Raw genomic sequence first — 24,614 nt, 5'->3', positions numbered from 1 at the left:
CCCCCCCCCCACACACACACACACACACACTCACAAGCATATGCACTCAAACACAGCGAAAGAGAGAGTGTACATAGGTCCATGGTGCTGAAGCAACATCCACACGCATTACTAAGTGCATTGTTTGCCACACACACACATTCAACTCTCTTTCACTCTAAATTTGGTCTCCCACCACCTTCTTCTCTCTTTTGTTTTTGATTTCCTCTTGTTTTCTTCCCCTCAATTCGTTTCCCTTTCACCGAAGGTGTAAATTGCCCTATAGTGGTGTAGACCTCTGTGTGTGTGTGTGTGTGTGTGTGTGTGTGAATGTGCCGGTCTGACTTTCCTTCTCTTTTTGGGTGTGTGTGTATTTCAATCTGCAGTATGCCAGTGAATGTTGGGATCATTACTTGATTGTGTGTGTGTGTGTGTGTGTGTGTGTGTGTGTGTGTGTGTGTGTGTGTGTGTGTGTGTGTGTGTGTGTGTGTGCAGGTGGGTCAGGTCAAGCTATTATTATGGCAGCAGCTGTAGAGGTATTGCAGGGGATTGTGGGAGGCGTACAGACAGGCTGGAGGCTCTGAGAGGCTTTATGCTTGAGTGACAGGCCCAGACTAAATATGCTGCACACTGCACAAAACACACACACCTAATTTTGATTCATGTAATGTGCAGTTTGAATTAAAAAAAAAAAAAAACACCCCTCAGTATAAAAATACAACTTTTCTTGTTCCGTGTGGAGAAACTAAAATATCTGGCAATAAGTTAGTTTCACATTCCACATGAAATCTTCTGTGTTACGGTCTCGGGCCTCTGCAAAGATTTAAGTAATAATGTGATGACTTGACTTGTCACTTTTACAGTCACTTTCCCAAACACTGAAGCGTTACCTTTTATCCCGGGTTTTCCTCAGCCCCCTGTTTGGGAGCGTCCATATGCAGATCGAGCTGACGGGGATGATATATCTGCCCAGCCTAAGACCTCGCCCACGCAGTTAATATGTCTACAGACAGCTGCACTCCCTCTCACACACACACACACACACACACACACACACACAGACGGTTGTATTCAGATTAACACATATACTCAGGGCAGCTGAGGTGTAAAAGTGAAGATGAATGAATTACTGGGTGTTAGCTTTGACTCTGACCTGCAGCTACAAGCAGCCTCATTGTTCGTGTGTGTCTGTGTGTGTGTGTGTGTGTTACTAACTGTGTGGTAGTAAATCTCAGCTCTCGCTGTGTGACCGGATGCATATTGCTAAATCTGTAAATGTTACCAATTAAGCATGTGGCTGTACGTTCCATGCAGATGAAGTGTTGAACTCTGCGGGTAGCGACTTATCTCAGAGTGCCGAGGTGTTCTTGGTTTTCTTCGGTTGGTCCGGGGGGGATGAGGCTGAGGCTGAGGGCGTCTCTCCCAGCCTCAGACTGTCAGGGGGAGGAAAACAAAAGAGAGACCAGGGGAGGAAGGCGGTCCGTTTGGGGAAAGCTCCCTGTCATTTTTCCACGTCTCGCCACCTCCCCCTCGTCCGCTGTCCACAACTTGTTTTCTGTTCGTTCCGCCTGACTCGTCCTCACCCCGTCTCCTCTTTTTCTCTTTTTTCATTCAGTCCCCAGCCCCTCCCTCCTCACTGAACACTCCCTTTTACTTTCAGCCAATACAGTGACGTAAGAATGAATTCAAAGGAAAGAAAACGACAAGCATTCCGATTCCTACACATTGGCCTTTAGTTCCTCTTTTTCTCTTCACTACATGCATATGAACGAGACTCCAACTCTTTTAATCTCCTGCTTTATTGCCAGCCTTCCCACGAAGCTTAATAAGGACATAAGAAAGCACATCTACATTGTATATTCACCACTTCTTTGTTTCAAAGTTTAAGAACAATACTGTCGAAGAAGCCAAAAGTCATCCTCCCCACCTCTCCTGCATGGTTTCCCTTCACTGTCGAGAGATTTTCTGTGTCTCCTGAAAAACTACTTTTGTAGAAAGTGTTTTGATTCCTGACCGACTGGAGTTTCCAGCTCCGTTTGATGCTGAAGCCTCGTTTCCAGTGAAGTCTCGCCCTGCCGACCTCATGTTCTCAGTCCCTCCTCCTCTCTCTCCCTCGTGTTGCAGTGGACGGGTGCATCGACTGGTCGGTGGATCTGAAGGAGTACCACGTCCTGGCCGGGGAGCCCGTCCGGGTCAAATGTGCCTTGTTCTACAGCTACATCCGGACCAACTACACCATGGCCACCAACGCCAAGCTGCGCCTCATCTGGTACAAGAACAAAGGAGACGCCGAGGTGAGTCCGTCCAGCTCTGTGAGGCTCCCGGAGTCCTGAGGGGATCGGAGGGGAGGAAGGGAGAAGAGGCCAGGAGTATCCTGACAGCAGCTTCAGTTCCATTCAGACTCAGAGAGAGAGAGGGGAGATTGTGATTTTTAGATTTTTTACTTTTTTCTTGAGAAAATCATCTGTTGTCACAGAATCAATCTTTCTAAATGGGAAATGAAAACAGCTGATTTTCGAATGTGAAAACCTCTGAACACATTTTAACATGATTTTGAATCTCGAAAGGTGATTTTAAAATCTACTTCAACAGATTCAACATTGATACAATTGACAGTGTTTGTGATTTATTAATGTAAAGCTTGTTCAGCTTTTTTCTTTCTTGTCATCTGGACTCACTGCACAGGGGGTAGTGCTGCCTCTAGTGGACATATATGGCTGTGCACGAGTTCTAGAAATACTTTAAACTCAGAATTTTAAGTCATTGAGCAACAAAAGATGAAAGTTTGTAAGTTTTATTGAACTTAAGGCAAAAACCTCACGAGGATGCTTGGTTGACAGTTTGTTTGCATACTGATGAATATTCTAATTCAGTTGATGCCTCCATGTTGTGATATTAAGAACTAAGAATTAGAGTTCCTGATCAGAGCTTTAAAATTCACGGATCCATCAAGCTAAGTTGTTGAATTGAGGAATTGGCCTGATTTCTCCATTCTGAGACCAAAACCTCTCGATTAGTATGTTTACACTGCGTTTGTTAATCACTTGCTAATTGTAAAGCACTCCAGGCCTTCAGCCAGCGTCCAGACCCAGATGTAGCCTCAGCTGATTCGTCTCAGGAAGTCATTTCGAAGCAGCTCCAGCAGCTCGTTGCAGGACGAGTCGGTCTGGTCTTTCGCTGGACTTGTTTGTGTCTGCTTGAGTAATCGCAGGTACAGAGACTCGGGACGGCCTGATAAATCACACTGTGGCCTCATGTGCTGTAATAAGAAGCGTCTTTCTTTCCAGGCAGTGGATTATTTCAGAGTAGTCACGCAGGATTGAGGTGGATTACATTTCGGCCTGACGATGCCTGTAATGTGCGAGAGCATTGAGAGGGAACTGAGGCCTGCGGTCGGCGCTCCGACTTCCAAAGTGAAAAAAATTATATTTACCGACTAAATATCCGCTTCTTATCTTCAGCCTGCCGTGGATTTCAACATCCCAGTGATAATCTGACACTGGTTTATTGATGTTGAGGAATCTACATACTGATCTTAACAGAGAAAATTCAGCTTTAACAAGATTTAAGTTGTTGAAAAAATATTTTTGCAGGCCATTAAATCAGTTTCAAAGTCCGACTTTCAAAGGCTTATGAGTGTTTAGTTTCTGATCGCTGTTTTTACACGGAGATTGAGAGCAGTGCGTTTTGAAAATGTCTGGAAACTTCCTCTGCAATGTGCCTTTTTCAGCGATTCAGTGACTGAAATGTGTGACTGGTGGGAATAGCTTTGAATTCTAACTCCATGATTTGTATTTGACCTTCTTTAGGAGCCGATCATCTTCTCAGGTCACCGGCTGAGCAAAGAAGACGACTCCATCTGGTTCAGATCTGCAGAAATGGAAGACAATGGATTCTACACCTGTGTGCTCAGGTAACAAGCGGCTCGCTGGAGTACAAACGCGATATTGATGTGCTTATTCTGGACGGAGAGCCGGCGGAAACCGAACAGCCCTCAGCCAGGAAGAACTACGTTACAATATTCAATCTGGCAGTTATTCACTCGCAGAATATCAACAGGAATGAGTAGGTTTTATTATGAAGTATTGTAATCTTCATCGTCTATTAATCAGCTGACTTGTGGCTGAAAACAAAGGCAGGATGCCTCCAGAAGTTTCTTGGATTTTGAAATCCGGCCGCCTCGCTTTGCTTTCTTCCGAGTCCAGCTTGACCCCGGCGCTGCGCTGCCGTGCGTCTACCCCGGGGTGGGATCGCTGGAGCCGGCGCTCCCCGAGGAAGAGCGATTCAGGAGTATTTCTGGTTCACAAGGGTCCGCTGCTGTGAATATCACATGAATGCAGTTCCTCTCCCCCGATGGGAGCTCGGTCAGAGTACAGCCAACAAAAACACAGACTTCAGTTTGAAGTTTCACTCCCCACCGCAGCACATTCACTTCTTAAAGCTTAGGAAAAACCACACACACACACACACACACACACACTCACACAAACACACACACTCACAGTGAAGATTTTGAAAGCATCCAACACAATATTCCTGGCCTGCCTCTGACCTGCGGCGCTGCTTGTAGACTTACCTTCTCGTTGATCCCTTCACAAAGGAACAGCCTAACAATAGATTTCTGAGTGTGGAGTGTTGGAGCGACTGTATCTGGCCTCTCTACAGTCGGAGGAAAGAACACTCGATGAATGGAGTTTGAAACAAAACTTCTTTCTCCGGGCGCATTAGCTGGATTTCTTTTTCGGTTTTACACCGATGAAGGTGTTGCGTTTGTTGACATGTGTTGAGCGTGTGTGTGTGTGTGTGTGTGTGTGCGTGTGTGTGAGTGTGAGTGATGATTTGTAGGCCTCAGCTTGGGGGCAAAACAACCAGAAAAGAAAAAGGCGTTGAATATGTAACTTTGTTCGACCACACTCTTCACCAGGAACACGTCTTCAAGATCCATTAAGGGTTTTTTCTTTACCCACAAATTTTAGGCGACAAAATGCAGGTACAACATAGAATATGATCGTCTGGCAGATTTAATCCAACAGGCAGGCTGTGTGTGGGAGACAGAGGTGTCAGTGTGTCTTCAGAGCTGGTTCGGAGTAGGAAGGACAGAGAGGTCTGTGAGTGAACATGTTGAAGTGAGGATCGTTGAAGAGTTTGACGTTGACAGCAGGAGAATGTTAAAATTCAGAGTCAGAGAACATGCGTGATATCAGTGCTTTGAAGATGTACAGAGAACCTTTATTTGAAGGGAAGTTCATGAATTTTTAATCGTGATCTTGTGTTGTGGGGGTGATTATCTGTGACATAGGTACAGATGAATACAATCCCAACATGAAGCTGGTTTTCATCAAACCTTCTGCTGCAAAATCCAGTGAAACATCTGAAAACCTTTCTGCATGTTTATACAGACTCACCCAGACAGCGTGGCGTTGAGGCTGGCTTGACCGCAGCGAGGTATCTCGCTTTCATGGCAGCATCACTGACATCTCAGTGTTGTTTCGTGTCCAAAACTCTCAAGAAAATATATTTTTTTTAAAAAAAGACCTTGTTTTTTAGAAATTTTATTGTGGTGGGCCAGATTGAAGTCTCATGCGGGCCGCTTTTGGCCCACAGGCCTCATGTTTGACACCCTGGCCCTACATATTTGCTGTAAGCGAAGGCCGTACCTGGTTCGTCTTTTCACGAACCATGATGCTTTGCTTCAGACTCAGTTTTCCTGCTCGGTGGGAAATGCTTGGCCTCTTCCACACTTCCAAACGTCTCTCTGCTCGCGCGACTTGTGGAACTTTTCACCAATGTCGCCGTGTCCCCCGTTCGCTCGGCAAGTTGCAATTAAGCCGCCTCATCCTTGAACATAAGACGATGAAACGGCGGCGCCGGAACAGCTCCCCTCTTGTTTTACGCCATAAATCACCTGCTTGATCCCCCTCCTCCGCCGCCGCCGCCGCCGCCACCTTCACCGTCTTCGCTCCGTTCCCACTCCGTCTCCTGCCCCCTGCTCCCTCCGTTTTTACCCTCCTACACCTAATGTGGCTTCCCTTCATCTCCATCCCTCTTTCTCTCCTCCGCCGCCTGTTTCTCACTTTCTCTCTGCCTCCTTTTTCCCCCGACGGCGCCCAATTCCCACTCCCCCTCCGCTCTCCTCCCACCTCCTTTTCCTGCCAGAGCTTGACACCTATCCTCCTTAATAAGCTCCCCTCCCTCCCTCCCTCCCTCCTCCCTCTCTTTCTCTCTCTCTATCTTTCCCTCGCTCTCTCAGCATGACAACCTAATTAGGGCTTGGTGTCTGTCATTGTCTCAGGGTCTCTTATTAACACACACACACACACACACACACGCTCACAGAGCCACAGCAGCTCCTCTGCTAGCGGGGATCCAGCGACTGGATCTTCCTTTATTGCTATTCTAGAACGTGTTACTCTGCAGAGGGAGAAAGTCACCAGGAAACGAGTCTTTTTAAGTCTGTTTATGGTTCTTGATCTGATGCGGTTCACATTCTTGCTATTATAAGGAAGCCGCTGCCTTTTATATCCGCTCTCTGCCACGAAACAAAACTCCACGTCGCCTCCCGACGCACAGATCCGACCGGGGTCGGTACGAACGGCGAGAATAGAAGTGCGGGATTAATTCCAGTTGGCTTCCCAGCCTGTCATCAGCTGATAAAATGCGGTTGATGTAATGTGGAAATGCCTCAAAGTGCAGTTTGATACTTCATTCATCTCCATACGCTGTCAGGGATCTGGAGCCGGCGTTTTGGTTCACCTTGACGCTCCTGCGAACAGCCAGAAACGGTGTAGCATTTCACAATGAGGCTGCTCCAGCGTCTCCACAGAGAACATGGAACACCTGTTTTACCAGCTCCACACCGACTGCCTGTCACTCCTGGAATAGAATTTAAAATCTCTTTATGGATTAGCACCTTTATACATTCCTGACAGAATTGGTTCAAATCTGTGTTTTCAGATCAGCTGATGCAGCTTTCTGAAATGTTCCCATCATGAACCGCAAAAAGAAACGAAATGCTCTCTGCTCTTTTCTGCATTTAATCCACCAAAAGATTATAGATTTATTTACTGCTTCATATTCTCTAGACCTGTGGCGTCAAACACTCAACCCACCAGATGAAATTTTGCCATATTTTAGAAATTGACATTAACTGCAGTGTATAGATTTGACCACCAGGGGAGCATTTTAGCTTCTAGGGTGCCGTCAGTCAGCTCTGGTGACGGGAAGCTCGATTCACGTTTGCAGCATCTCCACCAGCTGCCATCCTGCTTCCTCCTCGCACCTGAGAGTGGATTCACTCAGCACCCACTGGGGGAGCCGATCAGAAATAAACTAATCTGCGTCTCCAAAGTGAACTAAACATATCTGAATGAATTCTTGAAAGAACAGTTGCCCTGGTTATGATTTAAAACCCCATGAACGATGGGCTTTTCTGACCGCGTCACTCAGTTTCATCCCGTCGATAAAACTGTCGTCTCCAATTTAACGTCCCCTTCATTGAAAGAAACTGAAGTGATCAGACAGAGAGACGGGTGCAGCGTTCAAAATCAGATGAAACAGTGAGCAACAGTATAATATTAGAATTATGGGATTTTTATATGCTGGTAGGCTATTCGTATTACTGAGGCCCCGACAGGCAAATACATAAAACGAAGAATGAGGTGAAAGATTTGGTGCGAGCGGACTCCAGCGTGTGCAGCGTTCCCCTCTCTGCAGCTCGTTAGCTGTAACAGTGATTCAGTGAACGACTTAATGGACGTGTTGACTCGCGAGTCACCGCTCAGTCAAGTGAGTCGCCGGCGTTGAACGATTCGTTCAAACTCGATCACCACTCGTCGGTTCAGGTGATCAGTATTTCATTTAATTTGTTGTTTTTAATTTATTTTGAACTCCATTTAGAATTCTGAGTGAATTTGATGCTGTTCAATTTTGCTGCAGTATAAATAGTTAATACTATCATTATGTAGAGCACTGGTGTCAAACATGAGGTCTGTGTTCAAGAACCAGGCCAACACAGGCTCCAGTCCAGCCTGCAAAACCTCAAGGCAAATTATAAACACTTCAACGAAAACATTGATTGATTTTTTTTTTTTTCTTTTTTAAGAATTTTCTGGAGTACCGGACAGAACAGTGAGAGCCGAGCTGAGAGCCTCTCAAGCTGAGCTCCGGGGCCACACGTGGTCCCAGGGGCCTCATGTTGCCCCGCCTGTGCTGCTGGATTCCACAAAAGAAGCAACAACAAACAACTGAGCGCACGTTTCCAGGAAGGAAGCAACGAATTCTGAGTCTGAACGATGAGAGGTGTTTCAGCAGCACGAACGAAAGGAAAGCCTGTAAAATAGCTTCATTTCGAGGAGTTAGCAGACAGTTTTGTGCAGATTTCGGTGGATAATATTCTTCTGAAGTCAGACGGCTCACATTTCGCTGTGTGTTCACGGCTGTTTATTGAATATTGTGACGGTTCTCCAGACTGTGTGATCACTGCTCTGCCTGCTCGGCTGGAGTTTCGGTTTAAAGTGGGACTCGGTGACAGCCGAGGAGAAGAGCAGCCTCAACAGTTCCGAGGCAAAATATCAAGTTGGGACTCAACTCCCTAATTTGAAGTCAAAGTCATTCATGCATTGCCTCGCTTTTCCACTGATGATGTGAATTTTGGAAATGAAAATCAAGCTTCAAATAAGTTTTAACTGGTCTGTGAGGAAGACACTGAGCACATCTTCCTCAGTGATTCTTTTTGGAATACTCATCAGCCTATGAAGTGTAGATTAACAGTCGCAGGACCTGGTTTTCTGTTGTTTTCTCTCCTCTGTTATTCAGCCTCGTTCCTCTCATCCATCTTCCAGCCTGCCAGCTGTGATAGATGTGTGTGAAGGGATGAGTGTGTCATCCTGAGTAGATCAACAAGCTGTGACAGAGACGGTCAGGAGGGAGAATGATTAGCTTCTCCCTGGAGGATGTTTTTTTCTATTTTTTTTATTATTATTCATATTATTTTGGCTTCTTCTGCCTCGGCTGCATTGATTCACAACACTAATGCTGGGTCAATTCAGTAAGGGTGAATGGATGAATGGGTAGGTGGAGAGGTACTTTGTTATGACAGTGCTTGCTGTTGCTCTCTGTCTCTATGCCGTCCTGTTCTCTCCTCCTGTCACCGAACCTCAGCCACAGCAGCAGGAAGTCTCTGCATCTGGAGTTTTTCCTCTCCACCGTCTCTCTCCTCCGCCCGCTCAAATGGAATTATTTGGGTTTTTTTTTCCTTTTCAAAACTGGCTCGAGATGCCTGTGAGGTCAGAGAAGCTGATTTAGAAATGGGACGGGTTGAGTATGGATAAATAATTTTCCAAAATAAAGCTAAAAGAAAAAAATACAGAATCCATCTTCATCCATTTTTAGATGGCAGAAAATAACACAGAACACAGCAGATAGAGAGTTAAAGAGGTGTCATGGTGCTCGTGGAGTTTACAGGAGCATTATTCTCTCAATGGGACGTCTTCTTTAAACTTTAGGATCTTGGCTGATTTATGTTTCAGTGGAAAAATATACAGTATTGAAATGGTGTTATTTCGACATCACACACACCTTGTAATTTCTCTGTAGTCCATCTGGTAATCCCATGGTGAATGCCAGCAGGACTGCACACACACGCCTCATTTGAATACTGAGGTTACACTCTCATTGTATTTATATTATCACGAATCAGCTGAGAAATGCATGCAAACTAATATTGCATTATTTGTAACAGCGAGCAGTTTAGCAGGTTTTATCCAGGATCTGAGCCCAGAGTTGCTCCCGAAGTGATGCATAAAACACGACTTTTTCAAGGCAAATAAAATATCACATGAACTTTATGTCTCATCTTGTTTCTAAGGGGCGACTCTAAGGTGAATTCTTAAACACAAGGCAGAGCTCCACTGGCCAAAGGCAAAATGATTGCCATTCCCCGTCAGCAGCGATCCCTTTCATGACCTCTACAAAGAGGCCCGGCTTCTTTAATTCATGCAATCTGCCCTGGGTTTGCCCCGAGCTCTGTGGCTGGTTGCATGTTAGGGTTCGCTGTTTTCTTCCTTGTTGGATTGAAGAAGACTTTGTGAAAACAATGTTACTGTGCAAAAGAGGTCAGTCGTCATGAAAAATGGATGAAAGCTTATTGCCCACACTGGTTTCAGTTTCATTATTTACTTGTCAAGCTCAGAACTTCACCATGTTGGGCTTTTTTTTTTTATCTTCCAGCTGTGACAGACTAACAACCATCTGTAAACTACCGACTGTCACAAAGTTAGACAAGTGACTAGCTGGTGAGCATACTGAGTGGAACACTCCTCTGGAGCTGATGGAGGCCAGAAACAAGTCAGAAGTGGCATGGACGCTGGAATACTGAAGAATTATTTTATGTTCTGCTTGGCAGATGATCTTCATTCTCCCAGGTTTTTTTTTTCCTACTTTCTCATTGCAGACTTTGACTTTTTCTTTTTCCATCTTTAATTCAGAGATCATCCACACAAGTGACACACTCGCACACTCATTGTAATTTCTGGAATAGTTTTTGTTCCAGAGTTAAGCGGTAGCCGCAGCATAGAGCAGCGCTCACTGTCTGTTAAAACATGTTGACTCTGGTGAAGTGGTGAATTTTAAGGAGTTTCAATTTCAGCTGTAAGATTTATTATTTCTCAGATGTTGATGATACAGTACCTACATGAGGTGGTTTTAACTTCCAACACTTGATTTGCACTTTCAATACAGACTTACCAGCTGGTAAAATCTCCAACTGTCACTTTCACTACTGCCTAGCAACCCTGCCTTCAGAAGAAATTGCAGAATGCGCACAGATGATTTGAGAGAATTTAAAGTTGAATTTAGGTTAGTTTATTGATGTTGCAGCCTAGCAATGCCAACGATTATTTAGGAGGATTAATGCAGCCACTTTAAACTACGTGCCAAAGAGTGTGAACAGGCCAGACGAGGCGGCTGTGGCGCCTGTGTTGTCCTGTAGGCTGAAATGGAATCAGACAGTTAGAGCTTTAATTACCTTTTCCATTCGAGTGTTGAAGTGACTCTGGGACAGGATGCTCAACCCCAAGCTGTGCCCAAGAACTTTACATGGCAGCTCTGTCGCCATGTTTGTGTGAATGTCAGACTATTTACCAATTAAAGCACCAGCAGTGGAGTCGGACACAGCGAAACGCTTCGCCAGCCCAGACTCTGCGCCTTATCCCGTCACACCAGGGGTGTCAGACGTTTGGCCCCAGAGAGTCCAGTCCTTACCAGGATAAACTCTGCAGCTGACGGGAATTATGACTGAAACTGGAATGGCCCTCTAGTCCGGTCAAGTGATCAGGATTAATACACGGATGTAGAAATGTGTCGACATTAAAGGTCTTTTCTGGAATTTCACACATTATGTTGGCCATCGTATGAACTCCACTGCTGTAGTTTTTATTTCCAGCTGCATTATGCAAAAATACTAATTGTTATTCAAAAAAAGTTCCAGATTGACCACCTCACCTTTCCCCGGCCGTTCGGACATTTGGGATTTTGCTATAAATTCCACATTTCAGTTCAGAATGTGGCTGGATGCCAAACGTGAGCTGATCTGCAGCTTCTGCAGAGCTGCGTCTCTCTGATCTGTTCATATAGATGAAAGATGAAAAGGCAAGGGGTGGGATATGTCTCCCAAGACTCGGTCTGTGGATTAAAAAAACAATTGCTGGCATTCATTATATGTTTTATTTAAAGCATCTTCTCCGTAGAGAGTGCGATCATACCATGAAGTATTTTAGTATCGGTAACCATCTCGTGAGAAGCTGAACACTCTGGAAGTGAAGGGAGCATCTTATAGGCCGCTGCAGCTGAGAGGCTCATGTCTTACTGGATACGTTTGTCTTTAATGGGTTGATTTCGAAACCCCCGCCGCTTCCCAGTGTGTGGATCTGTGAAAGAAAAGGGGATAACCTCGAGACTCCGCCGTAAAACCAAAGGTGAACAAGCATTAAAGGTGGCGTGACATACCCTCTCTGGAGACAGTAACTGGAAAATAATATTGTCCAACGCATGAGGTACAGAGAAGCAGGGATGCACACAGAGAGAGGGTGAACAGAAATGAAAGCGGGTGGGTGGAAAGAAGAAGGAGTGAGGCGAGGGTAAAGAGAGAGTCAAGGAGAAAGTAGTTAAATTGGAGGGGTGGCGAGAGACGGTAAGTAGACGGAGTGAAAAACACAGGAAAGCTGATGGAGAGAAGATGGAATTATACAGAGAGATGGAGAGAAGAGTGAAGGAGTAGGAGGGGGGAGAAAAGCAAAAATCCATTTTCTCTGCAGGTATAAGGACCTCGGTGGGGGAGAGGCCGTGTGGCGACTGCCCGAGACCGACCAGCGCCGCGCTGTGATTCGGAGCGCGCCGCACACGCACATCATTTGGAGTGAAATTGATACACACAGTGAGAGGTCTGCGTTTACTTTTGAGGCAGTCGGGCTGCGAAGAAATACTCTGCAGCAAACCTCAGTGCCACAACGCTGGATTCTCCCTCCCAGTGAAGCAGAAAGGGAATGGAAGAGGAGACCGAGGCGAGCGGAAGAAAGTAAAACAGCAGAACAACTCCAGACGAAGTGATGGACAGGAGGATCCGGAGTCAACTCAATAGTACGTGTTGGAAGGAGGAGTGTGAGAGGAAACACCGCCATGCCTTTGGAAATGGAAATGTGGCGGGGGAAACGAGTAACTAGCTGGTCTCTAGTTTTGGGGGGCATTGTGGTTGGCTGATGGAGTAGCTGGCTGTTTCATTTGGGGAGGTTTTGATTGGTCTGTTGGCCTGAGTCGGGTCTGTGGCGGTTTGCTTTGTTGACGGGGTGAACGGCAGCCTGGCGAGCCGGCTCTTTGCTGAGGGATTATGAACTGGCCGGCTTTTCTAAACTGCACGGTTGACTCCTTGCCAGCCAGCTCCTTTGCCCGTCTTGGCTCATGAACTGTCCCGCTAATTGACTTGGTTAGTGGCAAAACAAAACCGCTCCTGTCAGAGCAGCACAGGCTCCCAATATTTGGTCAGGGTTTTCGAAAAACACCCAGTAACTCATTCAGGACGTCAGAGAAGACTCGGTGAAGAATCAAAAGTGATCGGTGTGACAGCATTCACACTCAGGCTGAAAAAGACAACAATGCAGAAGACTGAACGCAAACATTTAATTTTAATCAGGCATGATGATCCCATTATTGCAAGTTATGGATTATTGAGGGTCAAAGTTTAGATGGCCAAGGAAATACTGAACGACTTCATTGATAAAAGACTTGGTGCTGCTACTGCTGCCACAACCATTGTCCCTTTACTAATAGTGCCGACTACTAGAGACCCAAAACCAATCTTCGGGTTGTGATACTTGACCTTTTTGCCGTGACTCTGAACGTGCCAATCCGTCTCATGATTCCACTTTTTACAACTTGAACACTTCACAACAGAGCAGAACGCTGGGAAGGCAACGAGTTTCACTCTGAAACCTTTCTCCAACTCCTCTCAGCGTGGCACACAGGGAAGCATTTGTATGGTTACTCACAGAGAAAACTGTACAAACAGCCAGCTTTTTATGTAGGTTGTGACAAATTCCTGCTGATGTCTTGATGACTGGTTGCAAGGCTAATGGCCGGTTGACTACACCGAATAAATAGCTGTTTGTCTGCTGAATTTTCTACCATCATTACCCTGTCTCACATTCCATCAAGCACTTTCACCCCCTTGCAATTGCTGGCGAAGTCAAATAAAAGGCTGAAATCTCATTTCCAATGTTTTTTTTCCCTCTCACTCTGCTGCTCCTTCCCTCTCAGCGACTCCCCGGCGATATTTCCTGGTACGCTGGACCACCTGTCTCTCTTTGCAGTGGAGGATAATTCCTCCACTCTGCGGATGCTAGCACTCGGGAAACACACTCATGCTTGTCACCGGGGTGTTTTCTAATGCCGGCCAAATGTTTAACCTTTGTCTTCATCAGATTAACGGAGTCCAAGCAGGAGATAAAGACGGCAAGTGGGAAGTGAGGGAGGCGAAAAGACGAGGAGAGAGAGGGACAAACAATGGCTAAAGAGAGAGGAGTGGAGAGGAAAATGGGCGCAAAGAGAAAGAGGGCGGTCATTTGATGTGTGCTTGGCAGTCCTCGGTGGCTTGGCAGTCATTGAGATGGCCCCGCTCTCCTGCCAACATGGGCTGACATGTGCCAGTGCCACTGCCTGCTGCCCTGCCACGTCTTTTCAAAGCAAAAAAAAAAAAAGAAAAAGTAAGCCTTGGGTTCGACACTTTGATGTTCAAGGGATTTTCAGGTGCTCTGAAATACAATCTGACTCGGTGGAGATATGGAAGGAAGAAGGGAGAGGAGGACGGAGGAGGAGGTGCGAACACCGAGCGAGCCGTGTTTCTGAGCGGTCTGGTGTTAGAAATACTGCTGTGTAAAGCAAAGGTGGCAGTTTGATCCTCACAGCGTCCACAGCCCTCGTCTAAGTGTCCTTCAGGAAGACACTGATCTGCATAGTCGTTCATCAAACGCACACCGAGCACAATTTCCCCTCCTGAAGTAGCTCACAGTCGTCTTAAAATGGTCCAACCGAGTCTTTCCTTGGGATTCTGTGTTCTTCATTGAAATGTAATAACATGGCAGATGCCACTTCGAACACCGCTGACATCTCTAACTTAACAAGTCCAGGTGATGAAATGTTAAAGATGCACAGTGGGAAACTGTTAAAGAAACACAATGTCAGGAAGTAGGTTTCTGGCTTTCTTTCTGGTTTTAAAAACCAAGTTATGTAACACTGTCCGCCACCACAACTGCATCACCAAATAAATGTTTTAGGCTCCATTTTATTCAAGGAGTGTTCAGTAAATATCCCTTGGCTGCCCTGAAGCAATAGTCAATATGGATTTAGGCCTAATCACTCCACAATAATGACCTTCACAGAATTCACTGAAGAAATGTCCACACATGATAGAAAACTGAACATTTTCCAGAATCCTGCTCAGCAAGCTCTATAAATACAGATATAGAGATGCACACAAACAATATAAAGAGTGTTTTAACTCACGGGTGCCAAACATAAGGCCTGGGGGATAAAACCGACCCACAGGAGGCTCCAGTCTGGCCTGCAAAGCCACCAACAAACTGAACAATTTCAATGAGAAAGAAGAACAATTTTCTCAAGAATAGTGACGTAACACCAGACTGAAATCCGAACTGAGATACCAGTGATTCTACCATGAAAGCTAGCAAACTAGCATTAGACTCAAAGCCATTCTGTCAGCGTGAGTTTGTAAAAACATCCATAATGCAACAGCTACAGGAGGAGCTTTTCGGACACTTCACTGTATTTTAAAACAGAAGGTTTCATTAAATTTGGTTTCAGGTTGAGACTTGAATCATTTTCCTCAGTAATTGTTTGGTTTTGTGAATGTACCACGTACACACGTACGTACCATCCCAAAGGAAAACTTTAAATTTTAAGGTCATTCTGGTCATGTGATCCTGTTATTGTGTCAGTGTTTGAATGGCTGTGGATGAGTTAGTCCTGTGATGGTCCTGGGTGTTCCCTGCCTTTCTTCGTTGTTTGCTGCTTTCAGTTTCAGACCATAACTTGGTAAATTGCCGAAGAAGATGGATGAATGGGTTAATTGGCTTTAAAGACTGGATGGATGGAGGTGAATCTGGGCCAGAAGAATAAGTCAGATCCAGTTTAATTTAGAGTTCAGCCCTGCTGTCCTGAGGTGTCAGCTGAGGTGGCGGGACAGTCTGATCACCCAAGAAAATGTTTCTGTTGACCGTTTTTAGCAGGTAGCATAGTTCTGTGTCTACGTCTGACATTGCTCAGAGTAAAGATGCTGTGGAAAGTCATGCTAGCACAGAGTTACCCAGACTGATTGCGTTTGTCCTTGACTCCAGGAAAATGTGTTGAATGCATTTTCTTCCCCGTGAAATATTTTCCACATTTTGAGGCTTCGCTCATTTGGAGTCCTCTCCTCCTTTGCATTCGCAGGCGTAATGCAGCGTCTCTCTGGGCGCTCCCGCCGCCCGCTCATCAGATAAATATGGCAAAAGAAATCAATAGGGCAACGTCTTGAGGTCAGAAAATCCAGTTTCCCTTGAATAAACACAACCCGTAGGAATAAAATGACTGACTGTGTCACGTCAAAGACAAGCGGAGGTTTGATTTTGACCACCTGTCAAGCTGGTCACACCGATGTCTTCACCCAGAATCTACATAAAGGCTTTCAAAAGCAACAACGGTTAACAAATAGCTACAGTTTTTCTTGCTTTACATCTTCTTTGCATCCCTGAGTTTGATTAGTGAAATTCCAGACAGCTCTGAAGATGATCTGATGAGGATTCTCAAAGCTCCTCGTCACAGATGCTGAAAATGGGCAAAATATTGAGTTAAACACCATGTGTCCGGCTGTTCAGCTTTGAAATGAAATCGATTTGCATATTAATAGACTTGTGGAATTTTTAATGAGTCTGAAAGAGCTGAATACTTTTTAGAAGGTAATTGTTTTTTTTTTGTTTTTGTGTCAGATGCATATTTTGTTCCAAACAAAGGGCCTTTGGATATTTAACCGCAATTATTCTAAACTAACCTTTAATGGTGTACAGTTCAGTGTTCCTTCAACAGAATGATTTTTTTTTTTTTTTTTAGATGCACCTGCCTCTAGAATGTCAATTATTTGATTATATATTTGCACAAACAAAAGATATGAGCTAAAACTTTTTAAGCAGTGCTTAAGGAACATCTCATCCTGTGTAAGTTAGAGATGGTACATTTCTGAATTTCATGAACTATGATGAATGAAGACAACAAACAACGCCTGAAACTCAGAGGGGGACTGAAGATGTCAGACAAAGCTCATTTCTACTCCCAAGAAGAAAAAAAAAAACAAAACAAAAAAAAACAAAACATTCCAAATGATGATAAAGCAGAATCCAAGAGATGAGGAGAGAATCACATGAACACAAACACAGATCGACTAACAACTCCACAATGTGTTGACAATCACACACTCGGGCCCGGCTGAAACACATCAGGCTGGAAACAATCTGGAAAAAAAGGAAACTTCTTGGCATGAAACTCCGTGACGACGTGGCTGCCTGCGCCTCGTTACCAGCCTGCTGGACGTGGAATCACTAATCCAGCCTTGTTGTTGACGCCCATGGGACACGGATGTGTAAAGTGGGATTAACTTCCGAGGCCCCAGGGCTCCACTTTCAGTCTGAGGCAATTACTTTTTTGGAAATATAATTAGTTGTAACCGTGTTTGTTGGTGCTGCATCGAGCCGCTGAGCGGTGAGGATCGCGGCCCGAAGGTGACGAGTGCGTTGCTGTCCCCTCATGTTCTTCCTGCATTATTCCACTCGGCGGTGGACGTGTGGTTCAAGCTGAGGTTCCCTCCAAGAATCCGTGCTGTGGCTTTGTCAGTGTGAGTATTTATTCAAATCTCCATTGTCCGTCGGTCGGCTCAGACGAAACGCTTCCTGCTCATCCGAGGCGACACGTATCGATCGGAGCCTCGGCGGTCGGGCCGCCGGCCTCGCACATGGCGGAGCGTCGGCAGTCAGGTGGAACAGACGCTCGTTCATGGATCTGGCCTTTCCTGCAGCTCACCACCCTTCAAACAGAGCATGAACCGAAGCCTCTCAACACTCTCGCTATGGACGGATGGCGCCGGCCGCCCAGAACAAATACCCAACGTGTAGTTACCGCCTTGAACAATTTTCACGTGTCAGTGGGCTCACACAGGACGTCAGGACGGCGGGCTCTCCTCCAGTGTGTGTTCTCTCTGTTTAGTTTGTGTCATTATCGGAAGAGAGAGAGAGAAAAAAATCTCTTCTGCCAGGAAAAGCTTTAAATGCCTCAGAACTTGTCAAAGTTCTGACTCACAGTGGTTCCCAGGTATTAATGCTTATCTGGAAGAGTTTGGGTTAAGCATAAATCATGTATTTTCACAGTCAGTCATAATCATTTCCACTTGTGCAAACATGCTGGTTGCCGTTATTCACTTGTATTTACGTGGCGCTCACTGAAACTGCTTGAAAGTAGAAAAGTTCAACTCCAAGTTAAAATTTAACGCATGATGTAAAACTGGGTGATAAAACCGACTGGGTTCAGTCTTTAATATCCAGTGTGTTCATTTCAACCATATTTTTCATATTTTATCAGATTTATGTGTCAATCTGTGGTTGTTGAGCACATCTGGAAAAGAGAGAAGCTTTTTCTGAAAAAATGGACGAAACACAGCAGTCTCATGTTTCAGCATTACAGGTGCTGTCGGCAGGATTCGGCATCTCCGCCATCTTGCTTAGGTTTACCTAAGCAAGATGGCGAATTGACCCATCTAAGATGGCGATTTGAAACCCAGCACAGCCGATCCTGTCCTGTTTTCCCTGACATCACGCCCTTACGCAAGTTAAGCCCCTCCCACAAGAACGTGCGACAAACGCCCCTCGACCAATCACGTTTAGAGCCTCATGGGCTCTTCTGATTGGTCAAAGATACCTGGAGCTGTCGAGATTCCTTTTCATCTCAGAACAGAGACAGATGGAAACACTGCGCCCTCGCGGTAGTGCAGTTATGCTACACTCCTAAAGGATTATCAATGGATACTCTAACATTTAATCCAAAGAAAACACAGAAACATTAGCATTGACTAGCAAAATCCTGCCTACAGCACCTTTAATACAAGTTCTTATACCCCATTTACAACATCTAATGTGGAAATGCATCGTTTTTATGTTTTCCTTTCAGAAAAATTTGGCATAAAAATTCAGAAGTGCTGAAATTATGTATTTGTCGTGTTGCCGCTGTTGGCCGTTTTTGCCATGAAACCACCAACATGCACACAGAGAACAAAAACAATATGTTGTGGCCATAATTTGAAATTGGTTTTCAGATGGTGTGTGTGCTGCTCCATGGATGTTTCATTCTAACAGGTCTTGAGTCGTAACTACAAATCGTCAGTTGAAGCAGGTCCAGATAATTGAAATGCTAACTTTCTCTATCCAAATACATACTTTTTTAAGTTTGAAAATAATCACATCCGTTGCTCATTTAGTGGTATTTATTTGGCGAAGGCTGTTTCAGACGACGTGAAGCGCCGTGCGGGCAGAAATCATGCCGTCAGCAGCAGAACAGCTGATTTTAATGAGGAGAAGCTCATGTGTTGAAGTGTGCGTCGAAATGTCTGCACGTGTGTGTAAAACGCCTCAGCACATGCAGCCGTCCTCCCTCTCTCTCCCTCTCCCTCCCTCTCTCGCCCACCGCCTGTTAGTTAGATTGATCGTCAAATTAATCTGCGGCTCCGTCCAGGTACGAACACGCTGCCTGCTGGCCGCGATACATCCCCCTCTATTAGCTCCATAACTCAAAGCACCCTCCAGCAGCCTGCCCTGATCATACGAGGGTAATTGCAGGGAGTGTGTGTGTGTGTGTGTGTGTGTGTGTGTGGGGGGGGGGGGGGGGTTGACGTATTGATGGGGGAAAGATTTACAGGTTGATTTGAGGATTCATTCCTGGCTCATTTTTCCTCGCATGTGATTGGAAGTTGTTTGTGTGTTTGACTTCAAGTCGAAAGCTACAAGCTCACAGTTGCGGAAGCGTCGCGGTCAGCCAGAGGACAGCGCCGGGAGAGCTGTCTCCTCCTCCAGGGCGCTTCGGATGCGGCTGTGTACAGTCGAACAGATGTACAGCAGTCTCATCACATTAAAATCCGGGTGTTGCGGCGACAGAAATCATGGCGGCTTGAAAACATGGAGCGCCGCTTTCGTCCTGAACATCAACTTTCATCCAAACCAGGCAGATTTATGCGGAACGTAATCCAATTAGCAAGCGGGGAACAAAGTGTGTAACCAAGACTTTGGAACATCATTCTGAATCTCCGGGCTGTAATTTCCATTTAGCGCCCTGCCAAGTCACTGGAGACGGTTTCGCTCGCTCGCCCTTTCACTCGATTTGTCAGGTGAGTTTCTGGTCGAGAGAGATTTCCGCTCGCACCTGGTTTCTGTTTCTGCATGACGGCGCCTTCCTCATTTGTCTTAATAGATGCACACGGCGAGCGGCGCAAACTGAGAGCCATGTTTTATTCATACATGTCTTCAAATGCAAATCCGGGCGACCAACTGTACCCTCATTTTGCCATGTTACATAATGACAAGTCACACACACTCACACACACAAGGCTCGGGTGCAATGTCCAAACTCACTGCTAACAAAGGGTTATTAGTGTCAGCCGCTCGCATTAGATGCAGAACGGCAGCTGCAGATCTTTTCCTTCACCTCTTGAATCTCCTCTTTCACCTCGTTCATCACCAGGAGGACAGGAAGCTGCCTCGTCAGGCCAGGCGTGTTTATAGGGCAAGACGCTGCTGCATTCCAGGAGGTGTGTACGGAGGACGCATGCTGGAAAAAGTGAGATGAAGTTACAGATGGAGGTTCTCCATGAAAACAGACAAACCTCTGCTGAGTTCTAGGTGGCGTCCATTCAGGCTGCAAAGTGCTCAAAGCCACTGAAAACACAATTTTATGAAAAACAGAACCTGAACCTTTGAGGATAAATGAAGCACTTCTCATTCTGACTGCAGCTGAATTTAGATTTTCCAAGAAGAAAACTGTGAAGGGGCAATTCACAAGCAAACCTGGAAAACGAACCATTTCTTTCGGGGGTTTTTTTTTAGAGCTCTCAGGAAAACAGATCACTGTGACCACTGTGCATGAGGTTTCTGGCTTCACTGGAGCACACTTCTTGTTTCTGTCCAAATTAAATACATTCAGCGCTCAAAGAAAATGTGTCCAACATGCTTAAGGAGAGACTGTTATGCAGATTTCACCAAAAAAAAAAATCAGTGTTCAGCTAAGACAGTGAACTAATCGCTGAGTTCCCTTCCAGGCAGACAGTGAGGATGAAGTAATCTTATTATCAGTAAATCACGCTGGAAGACTTTATTTCCTGTCGGTGGAGGCAGCAGGAAGAGCGAATCCCTCGATCAGGCAGCCGCGTCTCCCTGTGATCCCGGTAAACGCCGGTCCTGATCTTGGCCTTCAGAATTTGCACATCTCGCCCGGATGAAACGACCCCGAGGCTCTGAAATGCAAACACGTCTCTAATGAGATCAACAGTCTCATCTGCTCTGCTCGTCGGCATTTCCACAACTTTTTTTTTTTTTCTCATTTCTCAGTTTCCCGCAGCAGTTTTCTGGTCTGGTTTTAACGTGGTGTTCCACGTGGAACGCTCTCCTCCTGACAGATCTTCACTTCAGCTGCTGGCTTCAGGGCTGACATGTTCCATAAACAGTATTTATCTGCACTGGGACGTCGGTCTTAATTTTTAGAATTAAATATTTATACATATTCTGAAAATTGATCTTTTTTTATCCAATTTTAGCATAGTTTTTTTTTTTTTTCCTGAGAGTAGGATATGAGTCATGGTTTTTAAATACAGAATGAGTTCAACTTGATCTCTGGAGGTGGATCTCTGCTCAAGAAATCAAATCTTGACTGTTCTCTGCCTCAAAACTACAGGCCTCACCTGAGCCCCTCCGTGGTGTGCCTCAAGGCTCAGTCCTTGGTCCAGTTCTATTTGCCTTGTACTTGCTTCCTCTTGGGTAAATAATAAATCAGTTTAAAGGTATCTCGACAGCGATAAAAAACTGGAGGGCTAATAACTTTTTACAGCCAAATTCTGACAAAACTCAATTCCTCATTTCTGCTCTTGTCTGTAGGATCAGAGATGGTTTATGTCTCCACACCTCCGTGGTTAAACCTTCCGTTAAAGTTCTTGGTGTGACTGTGGACCAGGCTCTGACTCTGGATCAACATGTGAAACGTCTGATTGGCTCTTGCTTTTTCCAGTTGAGGAACAGCCAAACTCAGGCCCATCGAGATGTTAATCTATGCGTTTTGTATCATCACGTCTGGATTACTGCAACTCGCTTTTACCTGCCTCAGCAAAGCGTCTCTGGATCGCCTGCAGGTGGCCCAAAACGCCGCTGCCAGACTGCTGACCAGGACCCCGATTCTAAGTGCTCTCCACTGGCTCCCCATTAAATTCTGGATACAATTTAAAGTCCTTGTGGTGACTCACAGAGCTCTGCATGGTCAGGCACCGGCCTACATCAGAGATCTGCTCCAGCCTCATGTCCCCAGCAGGTCCCTGAGGTACGAGCGTTTGTAAAACCCACAACAGGAATGCCTGCTGCCTGGCTGGCTGTCCCAGCTTTCATGAGCGAGTTCGGTTCTGATTTCATGTCGTGTCGGATTCATGGATATTTAAAGGTAGCTGGAGTGATGAAGCAGCTGTTTTAATTTCCTCTGACCACCTTGTTTTGGTGTTACTTCGCTCTGATAGCTTTCCTGCACGTCTCTAACCAGCGCGGTGTAATGGGATGTGGGAGGTGTGTAATCAGGTTAGCCTGAAGTTGCTCCTCTTCACTTCATAGTGTGAGGATGTTCTTCCCTCCTCCAGATTGCATTGAGAGCAGGATATTACTTGTTTGCCCCGCAGGTAAGTAGCGATAGAGAAATGACTCCGCTGAATATCTAATTTCCAGCATCAAGATAACTTCATTTTATTTTAAGGTTGGGGGACCTTTGTGTTTTCAGAGTAACGGGCTGTGAGTTAAACGCTCCGGTGTCTTTAACTGCAGGAGCGTTTCACCAACAAAAGCTTTTAAATGTTCTCCACACAGGGACGGATATGAACACACACCCACCCACACACACACACACACACACACACACACACACACAGGATTTGCATTAGTAAGAGGAGCACAGCGTGCAGCTAAATGCTTCTGACACGGCGTTTGCATCGCTGTCTAATTGAATCAGGCTGTTTATGGTAAGATACGCATTATGCATTCTTCTTCGCGCCGATGCTGCATATAGCATGTAGCGGAAGCTTGGCTTCCGGGTCGAGGTTCTCAGTTCTCACAGGCCGGGAGAGAGCGAGAGGCTGAGGGAGCCCGGGAGAGAGCGAGTGGAAGCGCTCCCCGGTGCAGTTCACGTCAGTTCAGTACGCACGGCTGGCACGGACGTCTGAGGACAGGATCATCAAAGCGGCCACATAAAAGACTGTTTTAACATGAAATCCCTTTCCGCTTTTAGAAAAGCGTGCTTTGTGTCGGCGCCGGAGCGAGGGAGGGCATCGATTTCCTTTCAGGTTACATTATTCAGCGGCGCGCTCACGGTGTGTGTGGAAGTTAACCTCCGGTACTGCAAATCCAAACCTGACAGAAGTCGTCTCGGAATCAGTTCAGCTCAGGCTGATGGAGCGTCCCGTATCCATGGCAACATGTCTGATCAGGAGCATCGCCGATACGCAGAGGCCTCATTGACATGACGTTTTCAAGGGAAAACCTGAAACTTGTGCTGCTTTTTGGGGTTCGTCTGCACAGCAGTGGTGCGTGGAGCCACTGAAAACACAACTTTTTGAAAACTCAACATGCTCACTCCATTTTTATTTATTTTTTTTTCCATTTTGTATAAACATATATTGTTTTCAAGCTTGTAAAGGCAACAAACCGCTTACAACATGCTGAGACCTTAATGTCTATAAGTAAATGCAGTTGAAGTCCCTCTGAGTGTTCTATATGAGTGACACGTCAGTAAATTGGTTCAACGTCTTCACAGCATGAGTCACAGTTTTCATACGCTGTGACTCGAAACTCAGTAAATCTCACTTGAATGCATTTTCATCCTAAGAAGGGCCACATCCTGCCCAGTTGCATCTGGAGTGGGCCACACACTGAAGCAGAGCCACGACATTCTTTAAATTTACTCCTGACAGATTTTTCTTTGCTGTTGCATCAAAAACTTGATTATAAAAATCTGGATTTTTTTTTTTTTTTGCAAAGCCAAAAAATTACAATGGGAAATTTTAACAATCTCAAATTATCTCATTTTTCATGCATGACACTCTCTGGTGCTAAAAGCAGTTCTCCTGTAGTTGTTGCGTTGTGCCTGTTTTTGCAGACTCCACCTGACAGCACGGCCCTGAGGCGAGTCTGATAACGAGGCAGCTCGCTCTCATGGCAGCTATCTCTGCTCCGCCCTCTTCTTTGAAAAAAGCCTTGGTGACTTGGCGTGCCCATATCGGAGTCTGGTTTTGGCCCACGGGCCTTATGTTTGACAGCCCTGATCTGTTGTCTCAGTAAGTGATGAAAAACACTGCTGCATTTACACTCTGGTTTGGTTCTGTTTGTCTTTTTCCACGAGCCTGCATATGTTTCCCCCCTTCTCTTGCCAAAAATGAAATGTAAAGTGAGCTCATTGTAAACAGATTGAGCTGGCAGGAGCGGAGCTGCAGCAGCGAGTGCTGCCAGAGTGCAGGAACACACACACACACACACCAGCACAGCAGTCATGCTCGGTTTTCGATGTTCCCGCTCGCTCTCCCACAGGTTCCCGTAGCGCAGAGGCTGGGTTCCTCCAGCCTGACCAGCTGCAGGAGCATCTTTCTTTCAGATCGTCACCGAGAACACAGATACGATGGCCTGAAATAAGATTTTAACATCGAGGAAAATCGTGTGTGTTGTTTGCTCTTTACTCTGCAGTCGATTCCAGAAGGGAAATAACATTTAAAGCGTTTGCATGGCAACTTCTTGAAAACTCTCTGACTGAGCTCGTGCGCC

General features: G+C 45.7%; 1 protein-coding gene across 1 annotated transcript in view; it reads left to right on the top strand.

Moving 5' to 3' along the window:
* The window catches only part of LOC115395533 (X-linked interleukin-1 receptor accessory protein-like 2), a 382,855-nt gene that overhangs the window by 239,218 nt on the left and 119,023 nt on the right, over positions 1 to 24,614 (top strand). Inside the window, exons 3-4 of the mRNA XM_030101111.1 lie at positions 2,104 to 2,273; positions 3,789 to 3,892. Coding sequence (XP_029956971.1) covers positions 2,104 to 2,273; positions 3,789 to 3,892 — 274 coding nt within the window. The remainder of the gene's footprint in view (positions 1 to 2,103; positions 2,274 to 3,788; positions 3,893 to 24,614) is intronic.

This window comes from Salarias fasciatus, chromosome 2, assembly GCF_902148845.1.
Source record: "Salarias fasciatus chromosome 2, fSalaFa1.1, whole genome shotgun sequence".
Taxonomy (NCBI): Eukaryota; Metazoa; Chordata; class Actinopteri; order Blenniiformes; family Blenniidae; genus Salarias; species Salarias fasciatus.
The sequence above is the reverse complement of the archived record's forward strand: the minus strand, read 5'-3'. Positions and strand labels throughout refer to the sequence as shown.